Source organism: Danio rerio, chromosome 9 (genome assembly GCF_052040795.2).
Source record: "Danio rerio strain M-AB ecotype USA chromosome 9, GRCz13ab, whole genome shotgun sequence".
Taxonomy (NCBI): Eukaryota; Metazoa; Chordata; class Actinopteri; order Cypriniformes; family Danionidae; genus Danio; species Danio rerio.
Window position 1 is genome coordinate 56450001 of NC_141029.1, and position 12929 is coordinate 56462929.

At 39.8% G+C, this 12929-nt stretch overlaps 1 protein-coding gene across 9 annotated transcripts in view; it reads right to left on the reverse strand.

The window, feature by feature from the left end:
• Nucleotides 1-12929, reverse strand: part of mid1 (midline 1) — a 146272-nt gene that overhangs the window by 54838 nt on the left and 78505 nt on the right. For all 9 annotated transcript variants that reach the window (XR_015499962.1, XR_015499963.1, XM_087268513.1 and 6 more), the window contains exon 2: nt 5012-5724. Coding sequence is in view for 7 of the 9 variants with exons in the window: in XM_087268513.1 (XP_087124639.1) it covers nt 5012-5671 (660 nt within the window). In the remaining 2 variants the exon portion in view is untranslated. The remainder of the gene's footprint in view (nt 1-5011; nt 5725-12929) is intronic.

The window sequence follows — 12929 nt, forward strand, 5'->3', positions numbered from 1 at the left end:
TTTTTTTCTGAAATTGAGTAAACCCTACAGTCACAACTACTAGGTGTGTACACAATTTTAAGCTACCAAAAAATTAACAGCCAAATCTGGTGGCATCCTCTATTTTCGATTAAAAGAGAAAAACAACCAATATGAGTAAAAAAAAGGCTACATTGTGCTGCTCTCCACAATTTTTTACTTCTATGCATTCCTAACAACAACCCTCGATTTTGGGAGGGAGCATCTTTTATCCCTAAATTTACAATTTTTATATGGCATTCTTGGTTTTCGACCAAAAGAGAAACAGAAAAAATTATGAGCCAACAAAAAAAGGCTACGTTGTGTCACGCTGGACAATTCTTGACTTCAAAAATATCTAGGGTTGAGTTAGGAATGCATTGGTGCAACTTTTATCCCTAATTTTTATTCTGAAATTGAGCTATCCCAACAGTCACAAAAACTTGATATACACACAATTTTTGGCCACCAAAAATTAAACAACCACATTTGGCATTCTCAGTTTTTAGCCAAAATATAGCCAAAATGTGAGCTTCAAAACAAAAGGCTACATTGTGTTGCTCTGGACAATTTTTCATTTCAGTTCATCCCTAACCCAACCCTAGATTTTTTCTGGAGCAACTTTTCACCCAAAATCTGAAATTAAGCAGTCCCAACTGTCACAACAACTAGGTATGCACACAATTTTCGTGCGCCAAAAATTATCGGCCAAATTTGGCATTCTTGGTTTTTGGCCAAAAGAGAAAAACAACTGAAACAAAGAGTCAAAAATAAGTCTACGTTGTGCCGCTCTGGCCAATTTGGAGGGTTGTTGTTTGGCAAACAACAACCCTTGATCTTTTTGGTGCAACTTTTATCCCTTAACTTGCAATTTTTATATGGCATTCTTGGTTTTCGACCAAAAGAGAAAAACTGCTAAAAAAAAGGCTGCAGTGTGCCGCTCTGGCCAATTCTTAAGTTCAACGCATCTCTAACAACAGCCCCAGATCTTTTATCCCTAAACTTGCCATTTTTATTCTAATATTGTGTGCTTACCTAGTTGTTGTGACTGTTGGTGTTACTCAATTTTTAGCCTCCAAAAATTATGTCAAATTTGCCATTCTTGGTTTTTGGCCAAAAGAGAAAAACAGCTGAAACAAAGAGTTGAAAATAATGCAACGCCGTGCCGCTCTGGCCAATTTTTCATTTCTGTGCATTCCTAAGCCAACCCTTCATCATTTTGGATGCAACTTTTATCCCTAAATTTGCTAATTTTATATGGCATTCTTGGTTTTTAGCCAAAAGAGAAACAGCCGAAATTACGAGTCGACAACAGAAGGCTACATTGTGCCGCTCTGGACATTTCAATTCAACCCTAACCCAACAGTAGATCTTTTGGGCGCAAAATTTATCCCTAAATTTGTCATTTTTATTCTGAAATTTAGTACAGTCACAGCAACTAGGCACACAATTTTCGAGTAGAGTCCGTCTGTGGACTGCAAGACAGTGTCATAACATGTAGAGGCGTAACTAGTAGAACATTAGAGGTGTAACTTGAAGTTATGGAGACCCACGTGTCAAAACTATGCTGCCTGCAAGATGGCGCAAGGCCGGAGTGGGACTCCTTTTTAACTCTGGAGTTTCAAGCCTTACACCGGCCCAATTCAGTCGACGACTGACTATATTAAAATAACGTTATTTCCAATTCAGTTTTACGCTTTTACGTCTTTTTCAAGGACTGCTGCTTTAGAGCTTCAAATGTTTTTCATAAATAGGAGAACATTAATTCTTTATAGACATCCAGTCCTTTGTAACGGTCGTCACACAAAATAATAAAATATGTACCCCTACATAAGTAACCCAAACAGTATTTTATGTCTTAACACTGAAAATGAAAAAAATTATATTATACTCTGGTGAGGTTCGAACTCGGATCGGTGGCGTCGTAACGTAACGTGCTAACCACAAGACCACGATGGCGCTGTAAAGCATTCTACTGTTATCTGCTGCTATTGATGTCTACTCTTTTTTTAACCCTACTCTTTTTCTCACCTTTTTAGATTTGTGATCAAGTTATGTCAGATTTATTAATGTAGTCAACCATCTGATTTTCATTGAGCAGGTGTAATATTTATTAATATTAATTAACATTCACTAAGGTGCCGCTGTTTGGGGTGGAATGGGGTGCAGCCTGCAGGTTAATGATGATCATTATTAATCTGCGGGCTGCATTTTGCTCACAGGGCTGCGAGAAAATAAATAAAAAGAGCGAAGCTGCGGCAAAATAATGAATAAAAAGAGCGAGGTTATGGTCAAATAAACAAATTAATGAAAAAAGTGCAACTGCTGACAGTTCAAGCAGCTACTCCCACCTGGAATTCTCCCGGTTCTCCTGATTAGCCAATCCGGGCCTGGATGGCGCTGTACATAAGGTATTAACGTCTACACCTACTCCACACCTAAACCCAACCATCACAGTCATTAATGTCTAGACCTTCCTCAAATCTAAACCAAACCATCATAGTTATTAACGTCTACACCTTCCCCAACTCTAAACTCAACCATCACAGTCATTAATGTCTACACCTTCCTTATATGTAAACCAAACCATCATAGTTATTAACGTCTACACCGACACTATCCTTAACCCAACCATCACAGTCATTAATGTCTAGACCTTCCTCAAATCTAAAGCAAACCATCATAGTTATTAACGTCTACACCGACCCTATCCTTAACCCAACCATCAGAGTCATTAATGTCTACACCTTCCTCAAATCTAAACCAAACCATCATAGTTATTAACGTCTACACCGACCCTATCCTTAACCCAACCATCACAGTCATTAATGTCTACACCTTCCTTATATGTAAACCAAACCATCATAGTTATTAACGTCTACACCGACCCTATCCTTAACCCAACCATCACAGTCAATAATGTCTACACCTTCCTCAAATCTAAACCAAACCATCATAGGTATTAACGTCTACACCGACCCTATCCTTAACCCAACCATCACAGTCAATAATGTCTACACCTTCCTCAAATCTAAACCAAACCATCATAGTTATTAACGTCTACACCTACTCTACACCTAAACCCAACCATCACAGTCATTAATGTCTACACCTTCCTTATATGTAAACCAAACCATCATAGTTATTAACGTCTACACCGACCCTATCCTTAACCCAACCATCACAGTCATTAATGTCTACACCTTCCTCAAATCTAAACCAAACCATCATAGTTATTAACATCTACACCGACCCTATCCTTAACCCAACCATCACAGTCATTAATGTCAACACCTTCCTCAAATCTAAACCAAACCATCATAGTTATTAACGTCTACACCTACTCTACACCTAAACCCAACCATCACAGTCATTAATGTCTACACCTTCCTGAAATCTAAACCAAACCATCATAGTTATTAACGTCTACACCGACCCTATCCTTAACCCAACCATCACAGTCATTAATGTCTACACCTTCCTGAAATCTAAACCAAACCATCATAGTTATTAACGTCTACACCGACCCTATCCTTAACCAAACCATCACAGTCATTAATGTCTACAACTTCCTGAAATCTAAACCAAACCATCATAGTTATTAACGTCTACACCGACCCTATCCTTAACCCAGGGGTCGGCAACCCAAAATGTTGAAAGAGCCATATTGGACCAAAACAAACAAAAAACAAATATGTCTAGAGCCGCAAAAAATGTAAAGCCTTATATAAGCCTTATAATGAAGGAAACACATGCTGTATGTATCTATAGTAACTATATTAGCCCACTATAAAAATGACTAAGTTGGCTACAAATACATAATGAGCCTTCATGATTAAATAGCCACTGAAATCAGGTGGCTGGTGTTTATTTTGTTGTCATTTAAACACTTCAGCACAGCCTCTGGTCTTCCAGTGGTATTAATTTGATCATTTCTTCTTTCGGCCCATCAGAGTTCACATACCTGCATAAAAGCGCATTGAATATCGGTCACATCACAGGCAATTGAGTATGCTGGCACTGAATTAATGTCCTTGGTTTGCTGATCGGTGATGTTACCTGCCATTTTAATAGCCCTTTCCTTCACTGTCTTAGCGGAGAGGGGTATATCTTTAATTTTTGTATTATTTTGGTTTTGTTTTTGAAGTCTGCAAATAGGTGTTCTAATATGATGATGAGACTCCTTCATGTAGTCACCATCTGTGAACGGTTTTCCATGCTTTAATATCTCCCGGTTTGTTTACAACAGCCACCTGCCTGGCATCCCGCCCTGCTGATGGAAACCTGTGTCGCAGGCTATGACGCAAATCTTCGTTGACAGAAATGTTGAAATTAAATATTAATTCTACACACTTTTACAGCATTTGAAAACGTTAAAATGGTTTGTCCTCCTATAGAAATCATATTAAAACAAAAATATATACTAACCTTCCCCATCTTTTTGAACATTTTTGAAAAAGCTCCAGGGAGCCACAAGGGCAGCGCTAAAGAGCCGCATGCGGCTCTAGAGCCGGGGGTTGCTGACCCCTGCCTTAACCCAACCATCACAGTCATTAATGTCTACACCTTCCTTATATGTAAACCAAACCATCATAGTTATTAACGTCTACACCGACCCTATCCTTAACCCAACCATCACAGTCATTAATGTCTACACCTTCCTCAAATCTAAACCAAACCATCATAGTTATTAACGTCTACACCTTCCCCAACCCTAAACTCAACCATCACAGTCATTAATGTCTACACCTTCCTCAAATCTAAACCAAACCATCATAGTTATTAACGTCTACACCTTCCCCAACCCTAAACTCAACCATCAGCTTTCAAACTTGATGTGCTCACCATTGTACTGTTATTTGCAACCACAGGGGCGACGCGGAGGAGGCTTGCTGTCTTTGCGATTGCAATGCATTCCTAACAACAACCCTAGAACTTTCACCCCTAAATTCACGATTTTATTTCGCCCATCATCCCACCCCACAAAATTATCAATCAAGCCATCATTTCTCACCTTCAGCTTGTCGTATCGCTCCCCCAGCGACGCCACCTGGTGTTCACGATGATGTCCTACGAGTTTACACAGCGAACAAATGAGCTGTTCGTCTGTGATGCAGTACATGTTGACCTTCTCCTCTCCGTGTTCGGGACAGGCGAGTCCTCTAAGTCTTGCATCCGGGACTGGCTCTGTCAGTCTGTGTCCTGTAAACGGCTTCTTATTAGGGTGCGTCGCCCGAAGACATTCCTGACAATACGACACCTCGCAAGTGACGCAAGTCTTGACCGCCTCCTGCGGCGGATCCTGCTCGCAGAACTGACACTGTACGGCCTCGCATGCAGAACTCATGGCGGACGGAGAAATCTGTTTACGTGTCTCAGTCGGAGAGTTCGGCCCGCTCAGAGAGGCCTTCTGGAAGCGCTCGATGATGTTTTGTAGAGTGACGTTGCGTTTCAGGCCGTCTAGACCCTGCTGGTCCAGCGTGATGACATAGCGGCAGGTGGGACACTGGAAGGCGGAGGGTGGTTTGCTGGACTCGTCGAAGGCTGCGCAGTGGGATGTCAGGATGCGGTGGGCGCAGTGGAAGCACAGGCTGTGGGCGCAGGGCAGCAGAAGCGGATCCTCGAACAGCTCCAGACAGATTGGGCAAGTCAACTCAGACTCCAGTGTGTCCATCTTCAGTGGAGGGAGGGGGACGTCTGCGAAACCCAGGGAAGCTGTTCAGCCGTCTGCAGGACACACAAGAGGTCATTTCAGTTATGGAAACTCACCATATGCACAGATCAATTTTAAGCTTCCAGATATACATATATTTTTTTTTATTATGACAGGCCTACAGACCGCAATACCATTAAATACTGATATTGAAAAAATAAATAAATACATGTCTTGTCTTGTCTGTCTGAATTATCTATCTATTTATCTGTCTGTCTGTATGTCTTTCTATTTATCTGTCTAACCATCTATGTATCCATCTGTCCATGGCAAGTATCAGTCTCTCTGTCTATGTATCTGTCTGTCTGTATGTCTGTCTATCTATTTATCTATCTTTAGTGGAGGGAGGGGGACGTCTGTGAAGCTGTTCAGCCGTCTGCAGGACACACAAGAGGTCAGTTTAGTACACTTTACAAGTCCTGGAGTGGAAACTGACCACATGCATTGAACCTTTTTAAGCTTGCGGTTATTTAAAAAGTGATTTATTGCGACAGGTCTACAGACCGCAATACCACTCGGCGCTGAAACTAAAAAACTGAGAAATGTCTTGCGTATCTACTGTTCGACTGTCTGTCTGTCCGTCTGTCTGTATATTTATCTATACGTCTGTCTATCCGTCCGTCCGTCCATCCATTCATCTGTCTGTCTATTTGTCTGTCTCTATGTTTATGTATCCATCTGTCTGTGTGTGTGTCTATCTATCCATCTATCTGTCCGTCCGTCCGTCTTTCTGTCTGTCCATCAGTCCTTCTGTCTGTCTATCTATCTGTTCATATATCCATCTATGTACCCATCTTTCTATCTATCTGTCTGTTTGCCTATCTTTCCATCCATCCATCTATCTTTCTATCTGTCTGTCCGTCTATCTATCTATCTATCTATCTATCTATCTATCTATCTATCTGTCTGTCCATCTATCTGTCTGTCCGTCTATCTATCTATCTATCTATCTATCTATCTATCTATCTATCTATCTATCTATCTATCTATCTATCTATCTATCTATCTATCTATCTATCTGTCTATCTATCTGTCTATCTGTCTATCTGTCTATCTATCTATCTATCTATCTATCTATCTATCTGTCTGTCTATCTGTCTGTCTGTCCATCTATCTATCTGTCCGTCCGTCCGTCCGTCCGTCCGTCCGTCCGTCCGTCCGTCCGTCCGTCTGTCTGTCTATCTATCTATCTATCTATCCGTCTGTCCATCTATCTGTCTGTCCGTCTATCTATCTATCTATCTATCTATCTATCTATCTATCTATCTATCTATCTATCTATCTATCTATCTATCTATCTATCTTTCTATCAGTCTGTCCGTCTATCTATCTATCTATCTATCTATCTATCTATCTATCTGTCTGTCCATCTATCTGTCCGTCCGTCTATCTATCTATCTATCTATCTATCTATCTATCTATCTATCTATCTATCTATCTATCTATCTATCTATCTATCTATCTATCTATCTATCTATCTATCTGTCTATCTATCTATCTATCTATCTTTCTATCAGTCTGTCCGTCTATCTATCTATCTATCTATCTATCTATCTATCTATCTGTCTGTCCATCTATCTGTCCGTCCGTCTATCTATCTATCTATCTATCTATCTATCTATCTATCTATCTATCTATCTATCTATCTATCTATCTATCTATCTATCTATCTATCTATCTATCTATCTGTCTATCTATCTATCTATCTATCTATCTGTCCATCTATCTATCTATCCGTCCATCTATCTATCTATCCGTCCATCTATCTATCTATCCGTCCATCTATCTATCTATCCGTCCATCTATCTATCTATCCGTCCATCTATCTATCCGTCCATCTATCTATCTATCTATCCGTCCATCTATCTATCTATCTATCCGTCCATCTATCTATCTATCTATCTATCTATCTATCTATCTATCTATCTATCTATCTATCTATCTATCTATCTATCTATCTATCTATCTATCCGTCTGTCCGTCTGTCCGTCCATCCATCCATCTTCCTATCTCTCTATCTGTCTATAAATCCGTCTATGTATCCATCTTCTCTTTCTGTATTATATAATATATTGTAAAAAATTCCCTGTGAAATATTTGAAAAAATATAAAACCTCACAGAATAATAATAATTAAACAAACAAACAATTAAAGAAACAAACAAACAAACAAACACACACACACACACGCATGCATAAAATTAACACCATACCTTCATTTCAAATAAGATTCAAAAGTATTGCATTTTTTATAAGTAGACTGAAGCATAACTATATGGTTTCATTATAAAAAAATAAACTAAAATAATAAACTTAACACCAGGTAATGAATTAAAGTTATTCAAATAATGTTTTCATCAGCTTGTTGATGAATATTTTATGACAAGTAACTGCTAAAAGTTTATTTTAATTCAATAAATGATTTTAGTTTGACCATTTTTAGGTTAAGCTGATCAAGTGGATACGTTACTTTATAAAAGTGAGTAAAACTGCTGTAACTTATGTGTTCATTTTTATAATTATTCACAGTTTATTTAATAATTTACTCGCTTTTTAAGTCAACAAATCACTTTTTACAGTGTATTTATTAAATGCATAATATTTTTTATACAAAACAAAATAAAAATATATAATTATTGAATGATCAGAACAATAAATATTTAATCTAAAAAAAAAAAACAAAAAAAAAAAACTACAAGTTTTAAAACAACAACGCAAAAAAAAAATAACATTGTGAAACTTTAATATTGCAGGAAAACCAAGATAACCACAAAGCAAAACAACTTTGCTTTAATATTAATAATATGAATAACTATTATTAATACTAACTGAGCATCAAATCCTCAAATTATCATGATTTCTGAAGGATCATGTGACACTGAAGGCTGTAAAAATTATGCTAAAAAAATAAGCTTCATATCACTGAAATAAATGACATTTTATTATATATTCATATATAAAGCCGCTACTTTAAGCTGTTATTATATTTCAAATTGTCTTGCTGTATTTTGTAGCTTTGGCGAACACAAAAGACTGGCTCTACCAACCTTGATTTTAGAACAGTGGTGCGTTTCACTTCAGAAACCACTCTAAGCTTTCATGATTCATTTATATTTCATAATCATAAGCTGCAGGAAAGAAAAAAACAAAAGTATGACCTCTTTATCACAGCCGCTTCTCCATATTTCCAGAGTAAAAGACCTCAGAAAACTCATCCAAATCTCTCCAGCGTCTATAAACAGATCTGAACAATGACTCAAACTGTGCTCACATCCCAAAGTCTGCATTGACCACAGTGGGTGTTTTAGTGTCACCGCCCACAGCAGATTTTGGCTTTACAGAAACCTCAGGATTTCGGGTTGAGCCTGATTTAAAGCACATTTTAAGATGCATGCGCTTACAGAAACATTTCTGCATCATATTTTGGTTGCTTAAACTCTCTGTGCAAATATAACAACTCAACACTGACCAAAATTCAGCTCTGAGGGTCAGTTTATAAGAGAAATGGTGGACTTGTTTTTAAAATTCAAAGATATTAAGGTGGGTGGTACAGTGAGTCGCGCTGTCGCCTCACAGCAAGAAGGTCGCTGGTTCGAGTCTCGGCTGGGTCAGTTGGCGTTGTCTGCATGGAGTTTGTATGTTCTCCCTGTGTTCGCGTGGGTTTCCTCCGGGTGCTCCGGTTTCCCCCACAAGTCCAAACACATGCGCTATAGGGAAATTGGGTAAGCCAAATTGTCTGTAGTGTATGTGTGTGAATGAGTGTGTGGGTGTTTCCCAGTGATGGGTTGCAGCTGGAAGGGCATCCGCTGTGTAAAACATATGCTGGATAAGCATACCTGTCAACCCTCCCGTTTTTTTCCGGGATTCTCTCGTATTTTACTGTTCTATCCCCCTATCATCCCGTAAAGGTCTTTTCCCGTATTTCTCCCATATTTTCAGTCTTTCTCTGAACAGCCGAGCCTCCCTATACGCAACCTATACTGCCGAACCACCAGGGGTCGCCCCATACTCTAAAACGTGAGTCTTCTGTGCTTTCGCTTTGTTTAGGAATGAAAACTCTTATAAATATTCAAAACGGCACAATTTCATTTCCTTTTGATTAGACTTGCCGTCGCCCATCCTATACAATCCTCAAAACAATGGTGCGTGACTGTCAGCTGACGCGCTCCATAGTGATAAACAGACGCTGTTTCCCAAACGGATTCTGTACTCGTGATTTGAAGAGGAGAGAAAGTCTGGGCTTTTGGGTGCGTGTTTAAACCAAGTGTGCCGCAAGCCTGCGTTTGAGTGAAGGTCTCGGCCGTTAGATCGCCCCCTGGGGGCTGGCTGCAGTACAAGTCATAAAGCCCGCCTCCTCCGTTTTAATGAAGGAGACTTGAGCCCAAATAAAAAAATTAATTACACTTGCAATAAACTGTCCCGAAAGATGGTTCTGGTGGATTAAGGCACTGGTTATTGTGCTGAAATAGGTGCAGATCTTCATTTTTGTGAACAGTTTGTTTTTAGCAGTAATTTAATGCTGGGCGTGTCATCGTGATTGACAGCTGTGTTTGACAGTTTCTCAAAGCAGCGCGTCTGAGCTTCGGTGTAAGTGTTGTTATTCGATTTCTGTGTTATTTTACCATGACAAAATGAGTTTAGCAGTAAACTACAGTTTCTGACATACATGATCTGGTGGAACACTGTTTATTCGCTAAGTTCAGGGCTTTTTTCGGGCTTTATTAGTTTGCTGATACACGCCTAACCACCCAGATAGCAAAATACACTAGGGCCAGTTCCAGCTAGATTCCAGCCGGAGACTTACCCCTCAGAGCTCAGACTGACCACCTCTGCTGGACCTAACTTACTCCGGATACCTGGACTCACTGCCCGATTCCAGCCCGAGTCAATCGAGCCAGATGCGGTGGCCGAGCGAGCCGGCGCTGCCGCATGCGAGCCGGAATCAGCCCGCGACGCCGCGAGTAGGTTAAGCGCTGCGGCCCGGAGCTGGCGCGATTGAATATATAAAACCCTCATATTTGTTAACGTTATTACATCCATTTGTGTTGATATGACAGCAAACGCATGCTGAGAAGTTCGGGGGGCGTGGTTGATTTTACATAAAGCGTTTGATTGGAAGCTCGACTCTGCTCATTTTCGCGGCTCCTCCTCTGGCTCCATCAGACAATCCTTCTGCGCATGTCTGGCTCCAATTTCAGCAGTCTTTTGCGACAGTTTGTGCCCGTCAAGCAGGCGTTTTGCCCTCAAGGCGTTCAATGGGAAAAAGGGCTGTCGCGTCGTCCATATTTTTTACAGTCATTGGTTTAAACAGACATACACACATAATTAATAATAATAACATATAAGGATGTCGATCTTGGTGTTTTTTTTTTCCAAACACAACTAATTTCGTCTTAAATGAGCATAAAAAGCTAGGAAAGCAGTCGAATGCTTTTATTATAACATTAGATATGTGCATTTTTAAAGTGGCACCTCTTATTTAATGTAATAAAAAAATCGTATTAAATGAGAGATTCATTCGTTGCTCTTTAATCAGAATGTGTGAGTTATACAGTGGAGAAACGGCTAATGAGATTTGATAGCTTGATTGTATTTCATTATAATAGCTGTTAATTTTAATAAGCTAAACTGTTGATTTCGGGACAGCGGCCTCTGGTGGGTTCACGCGAGAACAGCGCGGGCGCGAACTGCACTCGCGAGAGGCGTTTGAGATGCGAAAAAGCGCACAACAGCGGCCTCTCGCGGATTCGCAAAAACAAAACTGCAGCCGTACGTACCCGCCGGGACGTATTCCGGGGGGGGGATCCCTTATTATGGTGGGCATATCCCTTATTTTCTCATCCCAATGTTGACAGGTATGTGGATAAGTTGGCAGTTCATTCCGGAGTCGCGACCCCAGATTAATAAAGGGACTAAGCTGAAAAGAAAATGAATGATGACTGATATCAAGGTTGTTTTATTTCTCACTGTTCGGTACGACCTCCACAGTTCAATACGGGCTTGTGAATTGTGGTTTTCTCGGTTTTGTGTTTAAATATTTTATATGTGTTTTATATCTCCCCGAATTGACTGTGTGTGCCTGTAAGTCCATGAGCTGAGATGAGGAAACTCCTCCCCGCGAGTAAATATCCAATCACTGTGCTCTAAAGTCATGGGGCGCTTGACCATCATTCCACACTTTAACATGGCGAGCGGCGGTGAAGTGAGGCTGAGGCAACAGCACAAGGAAGCACCGGTGAAGTGAGGCAACAGTACGAGGAAGCGCCGGCGTCTTTCAAATCTGTGGTGTGAGGACATTTTGGTTTTGCCGGTAAGCATAATGACAATAAAAGAAAAAATGGTGAATAAAAAAAATAACTGTGCAAGCATTGATTTACACGTATAACCATGACTGCACATCTGCAGCGCATCACCCAGCAATATCACTGTCTGACGGCAGGACAGCAGAGAAGGTAATAAAGTCCAACAAACAGCAACAATCCCTCGCTGAATCTGTCAAGCAAACACACCCAACTGGTGCCGAGAGACACGTAAAATGACAAAGGCAGTGCGGGTGTTTACTGCTGAAGATTTGCAGCCGTTTTCGGTGATTGGAGATGTGGGCTTCTGTCATCTTATAAAAGCACTCGATCCGCATTACAGACGACAGTCTCGCATTTTTCAGCACCGAGATAATGAAGATGTTTATTTAGGTTTACTGAAGTACAAATATGTTTATTTGAAATGGCCAATTTACCTTTATTAACTTCACATGTGTGTCTATTTTCAAAGTGGAGGATTTCATGTGTTCTCAGTTTGTGCATGCAGCAGCAGCTGTGAGATTTCAGTGTTCATTATTTTACACAATACTCTAGGAACTACTGTACTTTTCTTGGCTTTAAAGTAAAACAAAATGAGTATTGCAATAAATCTCTTTTATTTTTTCTCCTTAACCTCTCGCTGTTCCTATTGCCTATAGAATAAAAACAAAAAACACGTGTCAAGCCATGAGAACCGAACCGAAAACAGTTTTAAAAAAAAAACCGAGGTATGTATTAAACCATGGGCTAACTGTATTGCTGCATCCCAAACGACTACTTCTACGATGACTACTAGAGTAAATACATTTTCCTAAATACACTTGAAAATCAATTAGTGGACTTGACTTCATAATTTTTAAAGCAACAGGTTTACTCACTTTAAGTAAATGAACAATGTACATATTTATAAAAGATCATTTA